Raw genomic sequence first — 25,856 nt, 5'->3', positions numbered from 1 at the left:
CAGCCATGTTTACCTGACTTGCATGTCTCTGGACTGTGGAGGAAAACTTAGGAGAAAGAACTAAGGATGGATATGCACCATCTGTTCAGTTACAGAGCTTATTAGCTCTCCAGATACAAACACAGTCTCCCACACTGTTTGATATCACATGTACAGTATAATATTCATCTTGTAGTTCCAACACTTCAGTCACATTATATGAAGTGAAATATGAAGATTCCAGTTTTTTATGGCAGTACCATGACAGCAAATGCTGCTCAATTTGCATGTTTTGTATGGTGAGTTTGTGTGTCTATGATGAACAACCTCTCAGGAGGATTTGAGGAAACCAAAAGCATTTTCCTACAGAGCAAATACACTGTTTATAAGTGTATTGCAGTCTAAAATGTTTATATTACTATGTGTTTTCCACTCACACTCACTTTGATCCTGCTTCCTCTCATTTAGGTTTACATTCAGTTACAACTTTCATAATTAAATAACCAACACAATTTGATTTCCAAAATCCAATATCCAGAGTTTAAGTCCTGTGGAGCATGTTTTAATATCATGCAAAAAATATTCAGAAGACAGACAAGAAATGATTGCGCCTGGACTAATTAACCAGCTGTAAAAGTAAAGGACACCGAGGAAGACTGATCCAGAAGGAGCCAGTAATGCAATGTCATGGATGCCAACTGTCATAAAACCTCAGAGAAGAAGATGTTAGGTCAGTTTTGTCTCTTTAAGGTCAGTTATACAGTTCAGTTTTGAGTTTAGTTCCGTTTTCTTCACCTCTTTTAGGGCCCAATTTAGTTATTAATCATGATTGCTGTGTTTTTTTGCATTTTTTGGCTAAATTCCCCCCCTTGAAACTACAAAAACCTGCATCCTGTGCCTTGCTGTTTAGTCCATACCACCATCTCAAATTCACTTAAAGAGTTTTGACTTGAGTAGTTGCACAACAGCTTAGATCATAGATCTTAATGCACAACTGCATCAATCTCCTTTGTCTGATGTTATCATTGCCTCGTCTCAACGTGTGTCTTTGTGCACAGCAAAGGTTGGATTATGTATGATTATCCAGGGCCCTTGAGCCACAAATGCCCAAAAAGTTTGAACAGGTGATGTATTATCCCTGTGTTGAAATCTAATTTTAAGACTTTATTTTAGTTTATTTTGGTCACATGGTGTATATTCCTAAACTAAGTAATGTTTAATAAAATTTCTAAATGAATCAGAAAACAGTGGGCCAGATAATATTCTAGCATAGGGTTGGGGTGGGGGCCCCATTGCCCTTAACTGGATCACCAGTTTAATCCATGCCATGTGCACTGCCACACGCACTTTCACCAACAGATAGATTATCTTCAGATGTAAAGTGGTGCATATGATCTCACGCATGTATTTCTTCTTTATTAATCTTCATACATGAATTAATTGATCATACATGCTGTCTTTCTGCCCTCTAGCGGCTGTCAGGAAGTATGTCACTTTCTATTGACCAGCAGGATTCACTGATGCTGCTCGGCCCTAGTCGCTGTGACTGACTATTTAAATTGACAATTTTATGGACAATAACGGTCTATGCAGTAGATAAGTCTATCTACAACCGTACATTTTTGTAAAAATTCTACCCGTATTGACAAGTTTAATAAATATAAATGTGTGTTCAGAGACGTATTGAACAAGGGAGACCTGAAATGAATGTTTGTGAATGGCAGTGCGGTGAATGGAGCAGGGTGTTTTGGTAGGTTTAGGGTGGACACATTGAGCCCGTCACTGACACGCAGGTCGGCGTGGTGTCTGCCTACAGTGTTGCTGTGAAGACGGAAGTGACAGCAGGACTTCCCTCTGGCCAATAATTCAATCCTTTGGAAACAGTTACAGGAATACACCACCGCTTGCCCAGACATGTCTACCGCGTACAGAAACAGGTGAGACACATGAAAACATGTATTCCTGTGTCAGATGCGGGACGCACGGACATCAGAAACGTTTTGTAGCAGTTAGCATCTTAACCGCACAACTGGCTTTAACTTCAGTGTTAAGCTAGCAGCAACAACAGCTCAGCTAACCAAGCATAAGCTAAGTTTAGGTTTCATGCAAGAGTTGGCACCTCTTGCATGCTAATATGTGTTTGCTAGGTTAAAAACGTATCATTTGAGGTCAAAAAGCGCTTTGCAAGCTGACTGTATACAGCAACTTCATCGTTTCAAGTAGCAACGCTAGCTCCCTGTTAGCACATCAGCTGACACATCACACTTCCTCAACAATGAGCTCTCATCTAGCGAGCTGTGTTTGCTGACTGTGTGCTTCTGACAGTGCAAAGGAGAAAACAAATGTAAATAATTTCCAAATAAACAGTCAAATTAGCGAATGACAGGTTAGTCAGACCAGGTTTCCGTGGAAGAACGGTTCGTGCTCAGTTTATAAGCATTGTTTGATCATTTTCCCCCCATGTAATTACCCTTTCCTCCGCTATAATTTGTTATTTTAACCCGCTAGCCGGTACATGTAAGAACAACTCACACTCCTTGATCGTACGTCTTTTGCATATCTCATCTTATTTACAAAGTGTTACTGTTTTTCCTCAAATGTAAGCTTTACTATCGCATGAAACTTTCCATCGCAACTCAGGTTTGACACTCATACAAATGCTTTTTCTTCTGGTTCAGAATGAGGTGGTTACATTAACTGGAAAATGACTGTAATCAGGCTGCAGGTTCTTAGCAGACGCACTTCATAACTGTGTAATAGGATGATGTGGTGGTAAAAATATGTATTAGTTTAATAATACAGGATATAAACAATAAACATTACAAAGAATACTTTTAACAGACTACCTTGTTAATTAAATGGCACCCAAAGAAGAACTTATGGTACTTTAAATGTACATTTAAATACTAGATGTAGATGCTACATCTGTATCTAAATGGAACCCAATACCACAGTGCTGCAACAAATGCAATATTTCTGAAACTTATCATATTCAGGTTTTGTGTGTCAAAGAGGTGTTGATGATCCTCCTCAGTCAGTGTTGAAAATAGTTGTAGCAGAAGATCACAGGAATGCATTGACCTTTTAGATAGGTATATAAATGGTTAAACCCCCTGCTGCACACATTATCTAACAGCGCTGAGTGGAGGGCATGTTAAGTTAGAGGTAACACTGAGAGTGAGGACATGTGGTTAACTTAAAGAGTCCAGAAATATGAAGATATTCTGCTTATATGACTCAGATCAATCAGCCAGTACACATAGATGTTTCCAAACCATTTTTTTTTACTGAGGAATGTTTCCTCAGGTTTCCTCTGGTTGTGTTTGGTCACTGTGGGCAATATTTGCAAATCAATAACGGGATTTTCCAGATATTTAGTTGCCTGTCTGGATCAGCCAAAAAAACGGACATCTGGTTATTTTATCTATAAAAAGCTTCTCAAATGTTTAACAGAATTATTCTAAGTAGGATTAGAGTAATTATACACACATTACATGTTCTAAAAACATCTGAATATCCCTTTAAAATTCTCCAATTTAAGATTTAAGACTTTATGCCGGATAAAAACACCTCTTCTCTTAGACCATGTGTTAGCAATAATGAGTTGACGTCACAGTCACCGAGCAGTAATTCAGTAGGAAAATTGCTTTTAACTTGGTCTTTATTCTTTTTTTTTCAGAATACAGGAATTCAAAGTAGCCCTGAGTGAAGAGAACATAAACTTGAAGACACTGAGGGAGCTGTGCTTCAATGGTGATTATCACACCTCTGTTTTTAGCACCGCTAACATCAGTGTGGTGTGATATTTTATTGACAGTCCTTTCTTTACTCTACTCAGGAGTCCCGTTTGAAGGAGGCATACGAGCACTTTGCTGGAAAGTAAGTCGCCCTGCCTCTGTGTTGTTTCACTGACCTTTTATGTGTGACACGTCGGGCATCATGCAAGAACAATTTTGTATTTTTCACATCTTTTACTTTCTCTGTGAGGTCTGCTCGTAACGTTGTTCCAAGTCAGATTCAGCGAACTCATCATAAATCGCTTGTTTCAGCCCGATTAATGCAACCTGTACGTAATCAAAACCCCTCTGCTTAATTTGTGGGGCGAGAATCATTCACAAATATGTCAGCCAAGGTTAAAAACTTCACACGCTGTAGAGCTACAAGTCCTGCTGTCAAGAAATCAGCAGACCAAAACATGTAGCAGTGTCAGCAGCAGTGGTGTCATGGGACCTGGGGGAAAAAAAAAAAAAAAAAAGTGAAAACATTACTACGGTTGTCAACGTCGTGTCACGACAGAACGCATTCCATTACAGAGGATTTTACACTGTCTGGTGCTGTAATAGAAGATGTCCACCTGACCTGCATAAAGAACCTGAGACAGCTGTTGGAGTGTGAGAATTTTCTGTGCTTGTAGTTCCAAAACAGAGATGGCAATAAAATAAAAACAACAAATCCTTAATAATTCTGAGTAACACAACTGTCTTTCCTCTGTAACTGGCTTGTTCGATAGGAGCACTTGGGGAATTTAGTTTGTACCTAAGAGAAAATTCTAAATGGTAAAAAAATTGGCCAATATGAAAAGTTTTCTTAAATCACCTTAACACACCTGAATCTGCTCCTATGATTGGTTCTTGCATATGTGCTGAAATCACATCTGATGAGCTCACACGTGAAGACAAGCGATCACACAACAACAAATTCAGCATAATATATAAAATAGCAAAGGACTGCATTTATATAGCACACACACACACACACTCATGGTGGATCTACCATGCAAACAGCTGCCCCGGCTCGAGGCCTCAGTGTCTTTGCACAAGCACACTTCAAGATGCGCCTACGAGGTGTCGGGGATCAAACTGAGCCACAGCTACCTCGAACATGATATTCACACGTTTCATTAACACTTATCGGACTCCTCATCAGGAGCAAACTACACACACTTTTCACAGAATACTTCTCTCCTTAAGAGATCCCTTTGAGAGTTTCTTAAAGGTAAAAATAACATCTTGACACCAGATTGCATGAGCTGGTAATGATGGCAGGATAGAAGATGTTCACCAAAAACCTGTAGATAATAGAAACTAGGTTTGTAAATAAAATCTGACATCAAAATGTCCATAGGACTATGAAGTGGTATAGATCTAATTATTGAGAAGTCTCTAGTGTTGTACATCTGACTGTATGGCTTTGTAAAATGTTCTGATCTGCGTTCTCGACTCTTTTCAGATCCTTCTTAATTACCTACCTCTGGACCAGACATTATGGGACTCTTTCCTCAAAAAGCAGAGGTAAGTAGAACACCTTAAAGCCGTCGTAGCTTTTGAAGACTTAAACCACACTGCTTTATTATTATTCGGAGGATCTTTTTTTTTGGTATGTCAGGGGAACCACAACATCAGCTGCTATCAATCAGCGTAGCAGATGACATTAGCTAATGTTGTTAGCTGACTAAAAAAAGCACAAAAAAAACCCCCCCCACCTACTTCAGGTGTGAGTCACCAAGCCCGATGCTGTTTATTGTGGAGTTCTCTCATGGTGACGCCGGCTAGAAAGAAACCACCACTGTCATTGTTTCCTCTACATGACTTGTTTATATCAGACCTGACAGAGGAGGACTCGCTTCTGTTTGCACCACACAAAGGCGACTGTGACAGGCAATATGTTAATAAATGGGTTTTTTTGCTGCTGATTAGGGACACAGCTAATGATTATTTCAGTATTGATGAATCTGTTAATTATTCTTTTTAATTAATTGATTAATTCAGTCTATAAAGTGTCAGAAAATAGTGAAAAATGCCTGTTGCAATTTCCCTCAAATCCCAGAGACTGTTTTGTATATTTGCTTGAAATAATTACAGGATTAGCAAAGTGCTTTCATTTTCTGTCAACTAATAGCCTCGGCACTACTACTGTTAATGTTACAGATCAGTGATTTTTAATCCAGTATATGCCAAAAAAAACTCTCAAGGTATATTTTAAGTTTTTAACCTCATACATTTCTTCTTCTACAATTTTGTCTGTGTCTGTCACAGGGAGGTGTACTCCCAGTTCTTGAAAGAAATGATCATCCAGCCTGGTATCGCCAAAGCCAACCTGGGCCTCTCCAGAGAAGACGTGACTATGGAGGACCACGTGAGTCCAAGTTTCCTTTTGTTCTGTTGTTCTCTTTCTACATCAGTAATTAACCGCAGCCAGGCCTGATTCAATAAAGCTACATGCTGTGAGAAGTAGAGCGTACCTCGGTGACGGTCCTATCGGCTGCTGTCATTCTGTTTAAGCAAAGAGCAAGAAGCAGGAGAATGATTGTTATATATGTGTGTGAAAGAGGCAGCGTGTAGAAGTCAGTTTTCTGGTGATTAGTCCTGTAGCACGTGTGATTGAACTACGGTCGAACATTCAACGCCATCATCACAGAGGAGGAGGAGGAGGAGGAGGAGGAGGAGTAGAATGTGAGACCAGCCAGGTGTAATAGTCTAAACGTGCATTTGTATGACTTGGCGGGGTTGACTGTTCTAAGTCCCAAATAGGCAAACGTTTAACTTCTGTGTGGATGTCTGTGTAACTGCTTCGCAAACAGGTTAATCACTATTCATACCTCAAGTCATTTACTCTTCCTCAGTTGCATAAGCACCTTTTTAGCTGGAGGCATGGATCTAAGGATGGCAACGTCACTCTGCTTTTTGGTCTGCCTCTCTGGTCCAGACTCAGATACTGAGATACTACTGGATGGATTAGGATGAAATTTTGTACAGACATTCGTGGTCACTAGAGGATGAAACCTGATGACTTTGGTGATTCTTTAATTTTCTTGTAGCTCCACCATGAGGTGCACATTTGTGGTTTTTTTTTTCGTCTTTAAATTATTCTCTTGGGCAGATTTTGCCTTTATCACAGTGACAGAAGAGAGACGACAGGAAATGAAGGGAGAGAGAGAGACAGTTGTGGTTATGTAGCCTGCGTCTTACCCTTTTGAAAATCATGTCATCCTTACCACTATGATGCCAGCTAGTCAAGAAAAAAAAAAAAGATAAAGCTATAATAAGTAATTGATGAGTTGACTCTCTAGAGAAGATTTCTTTGTCTTCATCTGGTTCTTTTCTCACAGGCGTAACAAGTCTTCTATGACGGAGCAGTAGTCTGTTGTTTGATTTCTTTCAGCCTCTAAATCCGAACCCAGACAGCAGGTGGAATACCTACTTCAAAGATAATGAAATACTACTACAGATTGACAAGGATGTAAGGTATGACTCTTCTTTTAGCTTGTTTTTGATCATTTGTGATTATAAAATGGAGCGCAACCTGTCAGTGTGTGTGTGTGAATATGTAAGAAATACAATTCTTCCATTCTTTCAAAAGGATTCATTTTTAGTTCCTTTTTAAGCCAAAAGCTTATGTAATGCAAGTGACACATGAAGTAAATATAACAGGAGTGTTTTTGTGTTTTTCCAGGCGGCTGTATCCAGACATGGCGTTCTTCCAGCGTCCTACGGAATACCCTTGCCAACTTATCTTGGACCCCCAGAATGATTATGAGACGCTGCGTCGGCGAGTGGAACAAACCACCCTGAAAGCACAAACTGTAAATCGCAACCGCAGTGGAGTCACCAATGTAAGTGACTATCATTGTCAGTACGGTTTGGGAGCATTAAATGCTCCAAAGGACTAAAACTTTAAATGCATGATGTGTGATGTATAATATTGATGTCTGGTGGTGGCTACTGAGCAACTAGCAGGCTATAAGGGCAGAGGAATACAAATAGATGAAGCCCTCTCAGCAGACTAAGTTAGTAAAACAGCAATGAAATGGACATCACATCGCAAACAAAAACAGTACCAGTCAAAAGTATGTGCTGCTGCATATCATCAGCATTTTCTAATGTTTCGCAGAACAATGGAACCACTTTCTGCTAAACTGAATCTGTTTTCCCAGGTCAGCTCCCCTGGAAAGGCTTTGAACCTGTATCCATCTAATGAATATGAGGTGCTGCCCAATGGGAGTGAAGCACACTGGGAGGTGGTGGAGCGTATCCTCTTCATCTACGCCAAACTCAACCCCGGGATCGCCTACGTACAGGGCATGAACGAGATTGTTGGGCCGATTTACTACACGTTTGCCACGGACCCTAACAGCCAGTGGAAAGGTAGGTCCACACAGCTGAGGGTAATAACTTGTACCCCCACATTTACATTTTACAACCTTTAAGTAGTCCAATATAAAAACACAAACACTGAAGATGTGAAATCATTAATCCGAAGTTTGAATCTGTATTAATAACAGCAACCAAAAGAACAATTTGAACATTTGAAGACGTCTTAAGTTTCATACACTGAAATTAAATGTTGCTGTTTGTGCTGCTCTACTGTGCAGAGCACGCCGAAGCAGATACATTCTTCTGTTTCACCAACCTGATGTCTGAGAATAGAGACAACTTCATCAAGAGCCTGGATGACTCCCAGTGCGGCATCACCTACAAGATGGAGAGTGTCTACTCCATGCTCAAAGACAAAGACCTGGAGCTCTATCTCAAACTGGTAAATGTCCACGCCCATGTCTGGCTCATCCTTCTCTTTCTTTCAGACCAATATGGAGGTTTGGAGCTGCTGAAGCATACTCGCCATTTATTTTTTGCTGAGGTCTTGTTGCTCCCAGGAGAGCTCAGGCCCTGACTCCCCACTCAGTTTGTTTTACTCTTTACATTCGTACTGTCTTACTATCAGCTTATCAGTTACTGCAAATCACTTTGATGCCACTTTGGTGTCGACTCAAAGATCCGTTTAGTAGCTTATGAAACTGTCAAGCATTTAATGGTCTTCATCAGTGAATGGAACTGGGTCAGATGACCTAAGTGTGGTATTTTCAGTCACGGGATATCAAGTGATCAGAAAAGTAAATGCCTGCAGTATCATATATTCTATTTGCTGATAAAGACCATGAGATGCAGTTGAAAGCTCAGAAAAAGGTAGTTGGTAGACCTTTGAGCCCATTTTGTCACACAAACTACTCCAAGGTCAAGGTCATTTACTTAACTACAGTTCTCCATATAACGGTAAAATGTTCTGGCCACTAGAGAACAGTAACCTTTATTGTCCTTAGACCAAGAAAAAAATCTATATTTGAAGTCCCCATGTGTGTTTTGGCATTAATATTGCTATGTCCTTTTTTTGTCCTTTCCACACAGGAAGAGCAGAACATCAAACCCCAGTATTTCACATTCCGCTGGCTGACCCTGTTGTTGTCTCAGGAGTTCCTCCTGCCAGACGTCATCCGCATCTGGGACACCCTGTTTTCTGACCAGGACCGCTTCCACTTCCTCATCCTGGTCTGCTGCGCCATGCTCATGTGAGCTGTTCAGATTGAACTCCTTTTTGTTCCTGCAATACAGATACTTCTGTCTCATCATGTCAATCATGCTTTCTGTTGACTTCCTCTGTTCACAGACTTATCCGAGATAACCTACTGGCAGGAGACTTCACAGTCAATATGAGATTATTGCAGGTAAGGACCTTTACAGTGAAACATGAAGACCGCAAGTATTTTAACATACAGTTGATTTTTCTTCCTGTTGTTCCTTTCAGGATTACCCCATCTCAGATGTCCACACCATCTTGACCAAGGCCAAAGAGCTGCAGGATAACTCCTAACCTGTTCGCTCTTTTCCTCCTGCCCCCTCTGCTCAGATTGTGGTAGGTGGGAGCTCAAACATTTAAAAAAAAAAAAAACATTGTCATGTCAAACATGTATGGTGGAAGGACTTGATCAATGAAGAGCTTGAACAGTTGTGTTGGGGAAAACCCAACATACTGCTTTTTAACTCGATGTCTGATGTTTGGTCAGTGGGGACTGGTCTGGAAACCTGGAGGACATGCCGAAACTATTGCTTCCTCCAAGTGAGGAGGAGATGCCACTTGCTTCTCTCAATGCTTTATGGGAAAAGGCTACCTTGGTACGTGGTCGTCCTCCCCTCACTGCCATCTCTCCCATGGAGACTCATTGTGCTCAGATAATAATGATAAACATCTAAGGGAGAGGGAGCCACATTAATCCTACACTACCGATCTTAGTTTGCCATGAAAACATACCGGAAATGTTCAAATATGGAGCCAAGAATTTAACAAATATCCCTCAGCGACCACGTATGTAGTCAGATTCAGAAAATGTTCAGTTGGGTTGAGCAATAGTGCATGTTTGTTCTTTTAAGGGTTTTTTATTTTAATTTTTAGAAGTTGAACGTTTTTTAATGTATGGAACATGTATGCCTTATCTGTTTAATAATGATGTGAAACAGGAGACAGTATTCATGGGTCAATTTTCTGTCTGGATAAGATAAATATGAAGGGATGGGACTGGCCTATTGAATATTATATCAGTAACCATCTTAAAAGCATTATTTCTTGAGTATTGTGCCTTTTGTCCCATGATTAATTTAGATTAATGTCCTTGTGAAATAATAGTACTTTGACCAAACAAAATACTATTGAAAGAAGGGCAAAAACGTCAGAGGAAGCTGTTGTGCTTTTCACACTGAATATTATTTGCTGAGCTTTTTCTCTAACCTGGGTTTACATGTATCTCTATAGCAATTTACTGACAATAATTCATGCCATGGCCAATACTCATAGTTGGAAGGCAGTTTGAATGAGTTTTGGTACCGATATCAAATTATGCATTTTTTTGATACTTAAGATTATTTAATAAAAACTGGTTTTCCTACAAAACATGTAAGATGATGTTTAGACACAAGCAGCTGACAAACAACTTTGCCTAAAGGAAATAGTCTAAAATTGACAGAATGTTGATTTGAATTGTAAACTATCTGACCAGAGAATAACTTAAACAGATTACAATTCAGATCAGACATTCAATGCCAACAGTTTTTGATGCTCTGTGCTATGGACATATTGTGGTCAGTTCCAAACAACCTTAGATTAACTTTTGCTTCTTTTATTTGTTGGAGGAGCAAAGTAACATTTTGAATTTCCATTTAAAAGGAGGTACTGAGTAAAATGGAACTGGCCTAAGCCAAGTAATGCTCTTCACCCTGTGCTACTATCAACTTACAACACACCAAATAGAGGCTAAACCCTTAGCTGCCACATTGAAGGTTATTTTCTGATAACTGTACAGCGTGTTGTGCGTTATTAAATACTTAACACCTCAAACTCACCAACTGTATTCTTGCGTTGTGTCAACGCAACTCACATCGGTACGTTAATGACATACTGTAAGTGTCGAAATATGTGTTATCAATTAGATGTGTATGTGATCAAATTTGGTTGTGAATTGCAGAATCTTATTGGCTAGAGGGTTTAAATTATGTTCAGATAACTGCACAACCCTGACACAGCAGCCTCATCAGTGTTCATAATTAATACTCATTTGCTGTTATGCTAGCTACAAACAGTTAATTAGCATAATGTCAGCTACAAACAGCTAGCATGATGTTGGATATTCTAGTGTGCTTGCCTCAGTAAAATGCACAGTAAAATACTAAGTCTTAATTTGAGGCTCTTGGGTTTAGCTATCCTAACAGCCAACTGCATTATTTCTTACTCTATTTACCAAGTAGCAGTTACTGGAGTAGAAATGAAAAGGAAGTAAGTGGTAACATTCAGTGTTGAAAAAGCTTCATAACTTGATTAGCATTAACATTAGCCTCTCCCTCTCCTCACTCGTCATCCTCTCTGTGAGCTTACACAGCAAAAGTGTAAAATTGAGTGACGAGCAAGTTAAAGTAGCATGACTGAACAACACGGTGTCGTTGTTCTAGACTCATCCTTTTTGACATTGGAAACAGGCCTGTTCTCGTTTGCTTTAGATGAAGTAAAACACTTGCTAACATGGAGATGATAGCTAAGCTAACCCAGAGCTAATTGTGCAGACTAACCTTTGGTTAAGCCTGATAATTTTCAGTGTGAATTACCAGCACAACTTGACATAAAGTGTTGATTCCCATCTCTTTGTTATTTTCTCTTCTGTTATCTTCAGTGTGTGGCAGACATGGCTTGATTAAGTGTAGTTTATAATTTGAATGTAAATGTGTATCTGCAAAGTTAAATCTAGCACTGCCGTAATATCCAGTCACAAGCTTGTTTAGTGTTGACAAGGTTAATTGGTGGGGAAACTGAAATGAAGTAATCTCAGAAACCTGTTAAAAAGCTAAAAACACTTATTGAATCATTGAATGCATACCAATATAATGGTATTCTATGTAGATATTTAATGAAGAGATCTCATATTAATATAAACAGGAGGACAAGCAGGAATTCTTGCTGAAGAGGTTATTCATTCTGTCTCATCTCATCACCTACATGCCTGAAATGGTAACAGACACCATTTCAGGGTAACTGAAGTATTTCTGTAATATATAATTTATATCATTTTCATAAACACTCCTTAGAAGTGGGATGGGATTCCCCCTGTCTCTTTTTTTTTCTGCTATCTAACCTTTTAAGATCAAATTTTACTTGAGCATCATAGTCAAAACACACTATTGAAATGTAGTCTTTAATATTTTTGAGGGTTGTGTGTGTGGAAGCTCTGTTTACTTTTAACATACAGTATGTAATACAGTGCTTTTAAAAATGTGTTAACAAGCTGCTCAAAGAACACATTTATTTGTGGGGGGGGGGTTATGTCAGAAGTGCTCTGTTATCGTACCTGAAAAGGATATTCTTTAAAATTGTCAAGTAAAAAATTGCTCAACATCTCATAACAACAAATCAGGATTGCTGTCATTCTCTATTGCCTTTTGAGTCATTTTCTCAGATTTTTAAATAGTTTTTTGTTGCTAAAATCAGTAAATCCCAAAGCATTTAACAACATCCGGGAAACAGCTGCTTTATTGTAATGACCGCTTTTATTAATTTAAATAAATATGAAAATTCAATCTTGTACACCAATCCATGTTATATAACACTAACTATATGTCATTCAAGAGGCTTAGATGAAAACTGAGTTAAATGATGGATCAGCAATTAATGTTTCAGTCATGTAAATATTCAATCCAGGAGTGACAGCACCTCACTTGAATATGATTATAAAAATAAGCAGCTAAATAGCCCTTATTACAATGAATAAGATATTATGTTTAGACATCTATATCCACCACAAATGTCCACAGTATTCTGTTCAGTTTGAGAGAGCGTGATAGAGCAAGTATTCTAAGACCAAAACAAAAAGACGTTTTGCATTTGAAAGTGTTTTTATCATGTGCAGAAGTTTGGGATGAATATTTTTTGAGGGACTGTTACTAATCGATGGCACCCACACATTATAATGTGTATTTATTTATATCCTGATGGTTGTGTGTGTGTGTGTGTGTATGTGTGTGTGTGTGATGGGGGGAGGGATGATGTTCATTATACTCTTTATGTCTTATGTCAGTTATTTGCATGGTTCCAATTTTTGTAAGCACATTTTTGTAATGTCTCCAGTGTTAAAACTTGTATATATGTTTTTACATGTTTGCAGATGTGCATTAAAATGAATGATGGTATAAATCAAACGTCTTTTGTTGTTAAGTGATGTGAATAAGCTAATAATTACTGCAAACCAGCAATAACCCAAACAGAAATATCTTTGTTGTTTTAATTGATATTTGTACAAATGCCTCATGAAATATAACGTTCTAAGATTATCTGAATTAAAGTGTGTATAAATGTGACTGCAGTGTTGCACGGTGCATACTTTGGATATTATGATACAGACATTATGTCCTCATTGCAGACAAGACATGAGTTTAATCTGATTTCCACATATGGTCCACTTGGTTAGAGAACTCCAGTAATTGAACTGTCTCTCTGCTGGATGTTTTGACTTGTTATAAACAGGTGTAAGTAACAACAGTCATACTGGCTGCATTCAATTTAGGTGTGCTAGTGCCAGGTCCTGCTATTGTGCATGCTAGCTAACTGGGGTGACTTACTGGGAAACCTAAATGCACTGTCTATTAGACCTATTAGACTATTTTGTGACCACTCAGCAATACAGACATTTTTCACAGCATTTTGACTTACCATCACAGACAGGAACAGGTGTAATTAATAACATTAATAATGGCTGCATTCCATTCAGGTTTACCAGACGTAGTGGCATGGCTTAATAGGATGCTTGAATGTGATGGAGCCATTTTTAATTCATGTTATTAGTTGCACTTGTATGGCAAGTCAAAATATTTCCCAAATGAGGAGGGGGTGAGAGATTTCATTCTTGGGCCTGTGTTACACTGTATTGTGTGACCACTCAGAATCGGTTACCTGATTAAATATAGAAATTTTTCACAGCAGATATTTTGACTTACCATTACAGGAAAACCACAGCTGTCACTAATAACATAAATAGTTGCTGCAGCATTTTGTCACTAGTTACTAGACCCTGTTGTTGTCTGTGCTGAGGTACTGACATGGCTTAATGTGGCACTTGAATATAATGGATCCCTCTTTAATTAATCTTCATCTTAAAAGTAACTAAAGCTGTTAAATAAATGTAGTGGAGTAGAAAGTACAATATTTACCTCTGAAATGTAAATGAGTGGAAGTATAAAGTAGCATCAAATGGAAATACTCAAGTAAAGTACGAGTACCTCAAAATGATACTCAAGTATAGTACTTGGCTAAATGTACTTAGTTACTTTCCACCACTGCATGAAACGATGTTTTACTTTGTTGTGATGAACGCAACTCAAGTCCCGCCCACAGCACATTGAGCCAATGGGAAGACGTGATAGTGCAGCGTGACAGTGAGCGTCTGAGGTAAGCAGCTTCATATAGACACTCGATAAAAAACGTTATGGCGGTCTGTGTACATATGTATGACCACGTATATAAGCTCATTCCGCCCTTTCGCAGATGTAACAATTCATAGAAGAGGCTGACTATATTCTAAATTGTGTGTGAGCACATTAAAATCCATGCAAACAAACTAGCACATATTGCAGTGGCTGCAGCTAGCTATACGGGTATGTCAATGGGGCAGCTTCGGCTCAACTGTCAGACTTCAGTTAAGTTATATTATTTCTCGTCGAAAGTGCTGAACAGAACAAGATGCACTGGCTGGACCGTTATCCTTCTCCAACACTGGGTGGATTTAATTGGAGGACATTGTGTGTCAGTGATTTAATAAGAAATTGGTGGCACAGAAGAATGACTGATAATGTTAACAAACACATTGGTGGAATTAGGAGAACCATAGTGTTGTAGGAGCAGGGCTATAACTAAGATTTTAGAAACACTAGTTAATATCATGAGTTAAAAGTTCTCCTAACTCCCCACCTACCAAGAGAAAGTCCATTCACTTCTGCAAGTTTTATCCTAAAGGTTTCAAAATTCCTTTGAAATTCAACTGCTTATAAAGTCAACATAACTACCTAAACTAAAATAATACTCAGAACTGTGTCTCTACTTCCCCTCTAACAACTTCCTAAGAAGTTCCAGACTAAAGCATTACTGTTTTATTCCTAGCATGAAGGTGTAAATGCTAATTCAAAGCCCTCTCCACCCTGCCAGGAATGAAATTCTGGTGGATAACATGGGTTTTATTTCATATGTTTCTATTTTGTTGGTCTTTAAGTAGTCAATAAATAAACTACAATGTAGTAAATCTGCTTGTGTGGGTAAACTACCAGTGTCAGAACACAGACATGATAATTAATTGAAAACAAAAACTGATGTGGGAGAAAATAAGGAAATTATGGATACAATATCTAGGGTGAGCCAGTTAGGCTACTTTCTAGTGAGTAAGTAGCTCCTTAGGCAACTTGTTCCAATGTCCAAGTTCAACTTTTTTCGTCCTTGGGATGGTCAACAGCTTGTCAGTAGATCTATGCCTTGTAGTGAAGGGGCCAAGTCATATCTATACATGTGTCTGTTGAAAGAGTTTGAAGGGAAAAGAGTTCTGTTTAAGTCTCTTCTGCTACAGAGTGGTGAGTATTGTGCATGCATCAGGTAGTATAATAGACAGAGAGTAGTAAATGCAGTGTGCTGACTGTGCAGGCGTGATAGTAAAGTGACATTTTAACAATGTTGGCCGTGCATTTCCTGTTACTGTCACTATCATCTGATTAGATACAGTATACACAGTACAAAACAATACAGCATAACTGCTATAGTAGAGACCTAGTAAATGTTACTACATGCTTGAAAGTAAATGCTGCTCAGCTTTCTGACAGCTGAATGAGGGAGCTCTGCGTCAGTATGTTTCTGTCACAGTCTGACACATGCTTTCTCTGCAGTGATCGATCAGTTGTACATGGCTGTGTGGAAAATGACAGAACTACTTACATCCATCTTTTCGCTGCCATTAATCTAACCCATTATATGATTAGGAAATGTTGTTATATACTGCTGAGAAGTACCAGATCATCCCTGCTGGTTTTCCATCATACTTTCATACTTAATCCAGTATGATCCTGTGGTGGAAAATTCATGCGTGATGTAATGATTTTAAAATGATGTGTTAAGGGGTCATATAGCAAATGTGAAAGCTAAATACATATATGCAATATTGTTTTAATTATGTGTATGATAAAGCATTGCTGTGGGTATTGGGAGTATGATTGTGCGGGGAGTGTTTTTTTCATATTCCGCAGGGTATAATGATTTGTGCGTTATTTTTCTTGTGTGTTTAGTGGAAAGTACAGGACATTCTGTCTCTCTCAATATTTAGTTAGACGAGACACAGAGACACATGAGCAGATTTCAGACACTGTTGTTTTTTTTGATTGCTAGCCTATTAAAATCTAGGGTGTTGTTGTAAGCTTTGTTAAGAACCAATGAGGTGATTGAATAAAAACTGGTGATGTGTACAAGTATTACTGGATTTGTTTGTCTAGTTCAGTTGCTCTGCGCAGATTAACTCAGGTCTTTAATGTCTCTTGATTCGAATAAAGACCTCGTTCTTGTGTTTTGTCTCCAAGGTTAATTCTACTACAATCCTAAAACAGGTATTAAATTTCATTCTACTGTATGTGCTCTTAAAAAAATCTTAATTTAACTTGGTGAATGCTGCAGAAACCCACATGAAACTGTTGTCCAATTTGTACATATTCTAGGAGGGATTTGTCAAATTGAGGACAGCTAATAGCATGTTACTAGTTGGATGTGTCATCATTAAATGTAGCATGTCTGTGTGTGACTCTTTTGTCTGTGACTCTTGTGTTCACAGGTTTGTGCGATGAAGTACTGTAGTACTCGGGGTGGGGTCCATGGATGGAACTTCAGGGATGTGCTGTTTTCAGGTTACGCTCCGGATGGGGGGATGTTCATGCCGGAGAGCGTCCCTGCGCTGAGCACTGAGACTCTGAGGGGCTGGAGGGGGCTTCCATACACCAAAGTGGTGGTTGAGGTCGCCTCGCTGTTCATCCCCTCTCATCTGATCCCCAGAGAGGACCTGGAGGGTGAGCCGGGGAAATATTCCCTATCATTGTAAATTTATATGATTTGATTAATGATTTATAAAGAGAAATCATATGTCTGGCTTTGTTATTGCATTTTTTTTTTTTGTGTAAGATGCATCATGTGACCTCAAATAGCCATGATTTACACTTGCTCTCTACTGAATTTAAACCTTTAGGGGCCATACCAGTGGTTTAGCATGTTTTAGCTCATTAACTACACATCACATATGGGCTACACATATTTGTTCGCATCACAGCTAGCAATTTGTAAACTACACTTGCTGTATTTTAGAAGTATCAATGTATTTTTTCTACCATTTCAAGCCATTACATGGAAATAAATGCTGCCTGGAAAGAACTATATGCATTCAAAACTGGTCTTCAAAAATTGAAAGTATGAATGATTAAACTGACTAAAGAGGCATTGTACACTATTCCAATACACCAAGAAGGTGATCTCTTCTCTCTCATGTCCCTGTCCCAGCCCTGGTGGGTACAGCCCTGTCTGGATTCTCAGTGCCTGAGGTGGTCAGCATCGCCCGGTTGAAGGACGGTCTGTCAATCCTGGAGCTCTTCCATGGAGACACCTTGGCCTTTAAGGACCTGGCTATGACCTGCACTGTGCACTTCCTCGACTACTTCCTGCAGAAGGAGAAGCACAGGGCTACTGTTCTTGTAGGTAAGAAAACAACACCCGTAAAGCAATGTGATAAAACTAAGGAAAAGGTTTTTGCAACGTTTTTTGCATTTGGTTGAGTATAAAATTTACAAATCAATTTACAGTGAGTGATACAGCAGAATAAACACATGACAATTCCTACAAATTACTTGTCAGTGTTTGTTCATTCAGAGGTGTTACCTCAGCTCTCTTTGGTCTATTCAGCTCTGATGTTTATGATAGTGGGGTGTAAGTTCAGGCCTCACAGCCAGTGTAACAACACAGATAAAAGACATAAGTTCAAACATCCTCACTGTTACCTGCAGAGAATCATTTACCTCATCATGTGCTGCTGGCTAGGAAAACTGCTGAAAACACACACACACACACACACACACACACACACACACACACACACACACACACACACACACACACACACACACAAGACAGGTGAATAAAAACAAAGTCACTGTGTTACTGGGATGTAAATTGTCTTTGAAGATGCACTGCTAGTAGTCAGTTAGACAATATAGTGTGTCGAGTAGTATGTTGTGCATTTTGCAGTTTACAGTAAAAATCTGTAATTTTTCCTTTTGTGAAAAAAACGCAAATTAACCGTAATAAACTGCAATCCTTTTGGAAGTATTTTACCGTAAAAGTAGAAAAATAAGTTTTATACTGTATTTATAAAAACTGTAACAAACTGTTAATTTCAGCAACAGCAAGACAGCATTAATTTTACAGTAAATTAATGGCAACCCTGCTGTCAGTTCTTTACCGTTTTTTGACGGAAAAATCTTTAACAGTGTCAGGCAGTGTATAAACAAAGATTCACTGTATGGCCAAAAAAACAGGGACACATCAGAAGTTAAGAGTGTTTTTAGAGTGCTTCTGTGAACACTCTGAAATTTTGACACGTTTACCAAAACAGTACTCAAGAGTGAGTGCAGGTTCACACCATCAAGACTATCATGTCACAATGCTGAATACAATTTAAAGTAACTTTAAAGTGTATTTAACTGCAAGCTGTACTGTATATTAAAGGGGACATATTCTGCACATGTCTAGGTCTGTATTTTTATTCTGGGGCTCTACTGGAATATGTTTGCATGATTTAAAGTTCAAATAACTCCTTATTTATCTTATATTGGCCCTTTATGCAGCCCCTCCGTTCAGCCTCTGTCTGAAACAGGCTGTTTTAGCTCCTGTCTCTTTAAGGCCCCCCTTCCAAAGAGCTCTGTTCTGATTGGACCAGCTCCGGAGCCTAAGTGAACAAACAATAGCTGCAGGATTTAACTTCTTTTCCTCGTTCTTTATTGGATTATTATTAAATGGAAACTTCTCAAATGCATGTGAACTGTACATGTTCAAGCCAAAGGCCACAAATTGATGGCCATTGGTGGGCATGCGTGAACAGTCTGATGTCATCATGAGGAGGAAGTAGAGGTAACATTCCAAAAGAAGCGTTCAGGGCCCTGGCTTTTGACTTGCAGGGGACATTTTTACATACTCACATTCACTTCCTGTTTTGGACCACTGACCATGTTTAACATTCAACATCATAACAGTATATAAATAACAGAAAAATCACAGAAAGCATAATATGTCCCCTTTAAAAGTCACAAAGAGCAGATGCTGTAAACCACATAATAGAACTGTGTGGTACTTAGGATTGTTGAGCACAAAAATAATTTATTTGTTCAGTCAACAATCTGAATTTTCAGCTTGCTGCCGTTCATGATTCGTGTCACAAGGTGGGAGTCATTTTAATGATTTAGCTGCTGCTGTGAGACAGACCCTGCCCTTAAGCATAAAATAGTTTCATGAGTATGCACATCATCTCTGTATTAGACTCATAAAAAGAAATGACAAATGGTATACGCACCATAGGTTAAAACAATAGAAGATTGTCAGTATCAGTACACTGAAATACAGTTTAACACCCTACCAGACAGCGCAAACCATAACAAAAGTGCATATAGAGATATATACTGTATATAAAGATGAAATAATGAATAGAATCAACTATGGACTAATAGGGTAGTGGCAGGAAGAAGGGATGTGAAAACAAACATGACAAAGTACTATTTCAGCCAGAGGAGATTTATATATAATAGTCTGAAGACAAGGAACCTGTACACACCTTATCACTGTGATTAACCCATTCACGCTCCCCTGAGTTTGGTGATCAAATGTCCTGAAGCACCAGACCTTCCTTTAAGCCACAAGACTATACACGGATAAATGTTCTGAATCTGAACCAGTCCACTCATGGCTTTCCTCTCCAGGTACATCAGGAGACACTGGCGGCTCAGCCATCCAGAGCGCAAAAGGTCTCTCTGGGTTGGATGTGGTGGTAGTTTACCCCCGAGGACGCATCACACCAGTCCAAGAGAAACAAATGATCACCTGCCTGGAGGATAATGTCCATGTGTTTGCAGGTAAACTTTAAGAAGCTAAAGGACTAGTTGCTGTTCTTTAACCAAAAAGCCACCATTTTTCTCTTGAAACAATGATTCACCATCAAATATGATGTGTTTCTACTGACCTGTGTCCTCAGCGGACGGCTGTTCAGATGACATCGACCAGCCTCTGCGCCGTCTGTTTGCCGACCAGGAGCTGGTTCAGTCTCACAGCCTCATGAGCCTCAACTCAGTCAACTGGTCTAGAGTCATGATCCAGCTCGCCCACTTCATCTATGCTTACTTGCAGCTCAGTGGTATGGAGCAGGTCGAGGCTGACACAGCCCTGCCTGAGCTGGAGGTGGTGGTGCCCACTGGAGGGGCAGGCAACATCGCAGGTAGGCTGAATGCTGCTGGTAAGGGATTGGATTAAAGGATTACTGCCCCAAAAATCTATCTTTTGAGCGGTTTCTGTGGATGTTTTGGTACTTCTTTTTGCCATGACTCAGTTGAATGCAAGCTGACCACATCCTCTAAAAGAGCAAGGTACAAACTTTTCAGAGCCACTTTGGTGCTCAAAAGAAAGATTTTGGGTGGTGTATTCCTTTAAGTACAATAAATCCCTGCATTAGGCAGCATTTCTTTATCTGTGGCCTTCAGGAAAAAAAACTCAAGTTCTCATTTTTATTTATTTTATTATTATAATATTTCTATCATTTTTATCACCAGCGTTGATTAATGTAGCAATCCTTTTTGCAATTGATCATTTATTCTATCAAATAAGGACAAACGCCCCTCACACAAGTTACATAAGTTACTAAAGCCAACGTTCAAAAAATCTAGTTTCACTAGCAAGGACCACACCATCAACAAAGTGCGTTTGGATGATTTATTAAGGAAAACAACTGATGTGCATAGTTCTTCTGGTTGCTTGACTTGAGTTGGCTGCTGCGGTTACTGGAAGTGGACAGCAGGGTCCCGGATGATGTAGGCTGGTGTTGATAAACTTACAACCCGGTGCTTATAACGGCAGACGTTACCGAAGTGACTTTAGATTAGTTTTATTAGTAACTGGCAACCAAGTGCGCATAACGATGGAAGTTACAAAAGTGATGTTAGATTAGTTCTATTACTAACTTGCAACCCGGTGCATGTAACGGCAGACGTTACCGAAGCAACGTTAGATTAGTTGTATTAGCAACTTGCAACCTGATGCACATAATGATAGATCTCACTGAGGTGACGTAAATGAGTAGCTGGTTTGCTGGTGCCAGTAATTATGAATGTTACTAGAGTGACGTTATAGTTGGATTAGTAACTTGCGACCCGGTGTGTGTGAAGACAGACATTATTGAAATGATGTTTTATTAGTTGCATTATTAACTTGCAATCTGGAGCACATAACGATAGAATTTAATGAAGTTACATTGGATTAATTAGTAATTTGCAACTCTGTGCAAGCGACGGTAGGCATTACCAAAGTGACATTAGATTAGTTGTATTAGTAAGAGGCTATAACTGTTGCGTCCATGGTTTTTGGGATCTGCTGGGAAGCGGTGAGTCACATTAGGGGAGCATGAGTGAAGGTGCCCACAAGGCCGGTATGTGCACCGCTGAGTGCAGCGGCTCCGTTGGGACGCTCGGCTTTGGTCTGACTGCTGTGTCATGGCTGGAGGAGAGCTGGTTTCAAACGAATCTTCATCCGAATCGGACGTGTTGATCCGCAGTTCGTGATCCATGGTGAGTTGACTTTTGAATCGAAATTCCGACGTTTGTCCGAGTTTTTTTTATAATGTAATCATGCGATTAGGTGAGGAGTGCGGTTTTGTCCGTCAAGAAATCTGAGACAAAACAGCTGATATCTGATGGTAGCTGGATCTTATTTCTGAGAATTGAGACTGAGACCACATGTACGTGAAGCGCAGAATACGAGAGCGGAAGAAGAGGAGAGGGTTAGGTGGTATTTATAGGAATGCCGGAAGTGGGGTGGTTGAGGTTTGGTCCTGCTCCTGAAACTCCGCTCAATAGCTTCAATAGTTGACAGGAAATGGAACTACTAACTTTTAGCTGAAGAAGGATTTAGTATTAGAGCACTACCAAAGTAGGGTTTTTGAGACCAATACCAATATCAACGTTATTCGTAATCGAATAATCCAAAAATCAAATGTACATTTTTATAACATTTTATTCTTGTTACATATTGATGTATCTGTGACGAGCTTAAATCTGCCCAGCCAATGTATCAGTCAGGCTCTGCAAATGATTTAAATGGAGAAATCGACTACTCAACTTCTTCTTCTTTTGTTCTGCCTCTGTCTGTGTGTGTCTCAGGTGGTTACATTGTAACACAGATGGGATTGCCCCTGAAGCTGGTGGCCATGGTGAATGCTAATGACATAGTGCATAGGACCGTCACCACTGGAGACTTTTCCATGGCAGCTAATATCAAACAAACACTGGCCCCTGCCATAGACATCCAGGTACTGTAGATACACATTCCACAGTGACAGCTACTCGTGTCAGTGAGACCGTTAGAGATGTCATCCTGAAGATCACTTTTATAAGATCATGACATCCACACATAGCTTGAAATGACTGTGAATGACAAAGAATTTTTATACCAATGTGACAAAGTTTTAGTTCAGATTTCTTGTGTGTGTCACACTGCTTGATGTTTGGCCTGCAGGACCCTTACAACATGGAGCGAGTGTTCTGGCTGCTGCTGGGAAAAGATGGTGCTTTAGTGAAGAACATGATGGAAGAGTTTCAGAATTCACATAGACACTCTCTGCCTGAATATCACCGCAAACTGGTACCGATCATTCAAGTTTTACTGCACCTATACATCCAGGCCTGCTTATTCTTTAGTCTGTTTAGACACAGAGATACTTAAATGATCTTGTCCCTCTGTTGTTCTTATAGTTGTCACAGTCTTTGTCTACTGGAACAGTGACTGATGAAGGGATCCTGGAGACCATGAGGAGATGCTGGGAGGACAACCAGTATGTGCTGTGTCCTCACACAGCTGTGGCTGTATGGCACCACTACAACTGTCCTCACAGCCCTGGACTTAACAGGTCAAACACACTGTATTCATCTATGTATTGACATATACACAAGGCATCGCAAAACACGAAAAAGCCAGAGTTGCTCTGGTTATCACTTTTAGCAGCAAAAGCCAAGCTTTTTTGCTTATTTACACAAAGCCAGTGCACACAGCAGAGTTTGATGCCCAAAATTGCACAAAGCTGTCTGTTTCTTTCTTCAGACTCTGGAAAAGGGTACTTTATTTTACTTTGTCTTATTATTGTAGTTTTGGACATCATTTCTTTTACTTATGATAATATTCTTAAACAGGGGCTATGCTCATTTTCAGCTCTGTATTTTTATTCTGGGACTCTACTAGAGTAGTTTTGCATGATTCACAGTTCAAAAAACTCCTTATTTATCTCATACCGGCCCTTTATTCAGCCCTTCACTTCAGCCTCTGTCTTTAACAGGCGGTTTTAGCTCCTGTCTCTTAAAGGCCCCCCTCCCGACTCTGTTCTGATTGGCCAACTTTTCGGAAGCCGGCTAAGTCACGTTACGTTGCCGCTGTGCAAAGGTCTCATGGGACTTCTAACTCTCTTATTGCAGGTGTTATATTGCCACGGCATCTCCAGCCAAGTTTCAGGCAGCAGTGCAGAGGGCCGGTTTGACCTTTCACCTACCAGAGGCAGTGCGGGTGTTGGATAAGTTGGCAACACGTTATCAGAACCTGGAACGGAGCCTGAACTGGTGCAAAGATTGGGAGGACAGACTGAGAGAGAAAATCCAGTCTGTGAGCTCAGCCAGGAAAAACGGAGTGACTTATTACAACTGATTTTAAGTTTGTATCAAACTGGAAAATAGAGTTATGGTCAGGTGACTCTGGCAGATTGTCCTTGATCTATGCACTTCCTTATCTAGCTTTAGTAAATGATGTCGATGGGAAAGGCTGTTTGTCTTTGATGGACTTTGGTTTGTAGTGTCAGACAACTTTACTTTGTATTTCTACATTAATGTCATTCACCACAAACCAATTGACTATTCACAATGTTCAATCTTCTTCCACAACTTTAACACAAATGCAAAAAAAATGTATGCTAAAGAATAAAATTAAGCCATTTCTGTGAGTCCATTTGTCTCAAAAACAATAAAAAGACAAATTTTTAAAAAGTGTAATTGTCTCAGCACAAACTTACTATAGCGCCTACTATTTTATAAATGAAGTGTCTATAACTGTTTTACATTTACTCTTCAGAAATACACTAAAGGCAAGCAGAACACACCAAGTACACTTTTAAAAGTTAGTATTTCTCTAGCTTATCATAAAAGTCAGCTGATGGCCATAGTTCAGTTCAAGTTAGTTGTCATTCCAACCATATCCATAAAACACATGCATACAAAGTACCATTTCTAGAAATTTTGAAGGTAATTGAAATTATGAAGGTGTTCATTTTGGTTCATTCTAAATTGTACAGAGACCTCTGGTGCTCATTGAAGCCTCTGCTACAACTTTATGACCATATGATAACCTCTGTTATTTGTGTGCCACGTCTCAGGTGATCAGTGACTAAATACAGTCGACCCTTTTCACCTTTTCTACATTGAGACTTAATGTTAATTATTGATTACAATTATCTGCAGTTTTGGTGAGGACACTATCCTTTGTTCTATTGTTTGTAGAGCTTAAACGTGATGGGTTTGGTGTTAGTTAAATGGTGCTCTGCCCAAAATATAATTAGGCAATATATTTTTTATAAAATATACTTTATATATTTATTTTACCTCAGTATTTTATATGGTGAGGTTATAGTCTCAGGCTGTAATTGAAGGGCAGAATCATAATTTATCATAAGTATCATAAGTATAGTAACAAAAAAAGGGACTTTGGCACTAAAAAGATTAATGTTGAAAGATATCTACTTGATTTGACTCATTTGGACGCTAAAGCTTCATATTAGCTTCAGATAAACTTTTAAATACATTTTTGTACAAAAGGAGGACTGTGGACTTTGTCCCCCATCGCTTGCATGGTAAGTGCATTATGAAGGGATCTTCTTGAGAAAGGGAGGGGACTTGAAACATTGTGAACTTATTCTTTCAAAATGTGAAACTTGTGCGGTAACTGGTTTCTGCCTTGGGGTGGCGCCCAGATCACATAACGCACACTGGAGGTAAGAAAGGTTGGTTGTGTCCTGGTTGCATTTACTGGTTTAGCTTGTTGCCTGTGCAGCACCGTGTCCAATATGCGTTTAAATCATTATTATTATTATTTTCACATAAGTTGATTTAAGATCCTTGCAATCCTTTACTTAGATTACAATAAACCTAATATGAATATTGCATGAATATGCATTTATTTGTTGTATGATATTTTATAGTTACAGTTATAGT

The 25,856-nt window shown here is 39.2% G+C and overlaps 2 protein-coding genes across 6 annotated transcripts; both read left to right on the top strand.

Moving 5' to 3' along the window:
• The first annotated feature begins 1,505 nt into the window (after positions 1-1,505).
• Positions 1,506-13,646, top strand: tbc1d13 (TBC1 domain family, member 13). Of its 2 annotated transcripts, XM_044333978.1 has the most exons (13): positions 1,506-1,916; positions 3,659-3,732; positions 3,818-3,858; positions 5,209-5,270; positions 6,015-6,114; positions 7,141-7,223; positions 7,432-7,591; positions 7,913-8,123; positions 8,351-8,514; positions 9,162-9,322; positions 9,421-9,478; positions 9,559-9,666; positions 9,818-13,646. In XM_044333978.1, exons 1-12 carry the CDS (start codon positions 1,894-1,896, stop codon positions 9,622-9,624), a joined length of 1,203 nt encoding a protein of 400 aa, XP_044189913.1. In that variant the 5' UTR covers positions 1,506-1,893; the 3' UTR covers positions 9,625-9,666; positions 9,818-13,646. The 2 variants fall into 2 exon arrangements, with proteins under 2 accessions (XP_044189913.1, XP_044189912.1); XM_044333977.1 differs by having other exon boundaries at positions 1,507-1,916; positions 9,559-13,646.
• A 1,033-nt stretch (positions 13,647-14,679) lies between these two features.
• Positions 14,680-24,637, top strand: thnsl2 (threonine synthase-like 2). 4 transcript variants are annotated; one of them, XM_044334383.1, is made up of 9 exons: positions 14,680-14,733; positions 17,144-17,375; positions 17,860-18,054; positions 20,325-20,477; positions 20,597-20,836; positions 22,770-22,918; positions 23,125-23,250; positions 23,361-23,515; positions 24,075-24,637. In XM_044334383.1, the coding sequence occupies exons 2-9, from the start codon at positions 17,153-17,155 to the stop codon at positions 24,298-24,300; spliced, it is 1,467 nt and encodes a 488-aa protein (XP_044190318.1). In that variant the 5' UTR covers positions 14,680-14,733; positions 17,144-17,152; the 3' UTR covers positions 24,301-24,637. The 4 variants fall into 4 exon arrangements, with proteins under 4 accessions (XP_044190318.1, XP_044190321.1, XP_044190320.1 ...); XM_044334386.1 differs by lacking the exon at positions 14,680-14,733 and adding an exon at positions 14,773-14,939; XM_044334385.1 differs by lacking the exon at positions 14,680-14,733 and adding an exon at positions 14,967-15,902.
• The last annotated feature ends 1,219 nt before the right edge of the window (positions 24,638-25,856 follow it).

Source organism: Thunnus albacares, chromosome 18 (assembly GCF_914725855.1).
Source record: "Thunnus albacares chromosome 18, fThuAlb1.1, whole genome shotgun sequence".
In the NCBI taxonomy this organism is placed as follows: domain Eukaryota; kingdom Metazoa; phylum Chordata; class Actinopteri; order Scombriformes; family Scombridae; genus Thunnus; species Thunnus albacares.
This window is presented reverse-complemented; position numbering and strand designations above follow the sequence as displayed.

Coding starts and splice junctions, on each gene's coding strand:
- tbc1d13 (XM_044333978.1), top strand. CDS start 1,894: ATGTCTACCGCGTACAGAAACAG. Junction 8,124..8,350: donor CCCTAACAGCCAGTGGAAAG/GTAGGTCCACAC, acceptor TCTACTGTGCAG/AGCACGCCGAAGCAGATACA. Junction 9,323..9,420: donor GTCTGCTGCGCCATGCTCAT/GTGAGCTGTTCA, acceptor CTCTGTTCACAG/ACTTATCCGAGATAACCTAC.
- thnsl2 (XM_044334383.1), top strand. CDS start 17,153: ATGAAGTACTGTAGTACTCGGGGTGGGGTCCATGGATGGAACTTCAGG. Junction 20,837..22,769: donor AGGGGCAGGCAACATCGCAG/GTAGGCTGAATG, acceptor TGTGTGTCTCAG/GTGGTTACATTGTAACACAG. Junction 23,251..23,360: donor CTGAATATCACCGCAAACTG/GTACCGATCATT, acceptor TTGTTCTTATAG/TTGTCACAGTCTTTGTCTAC.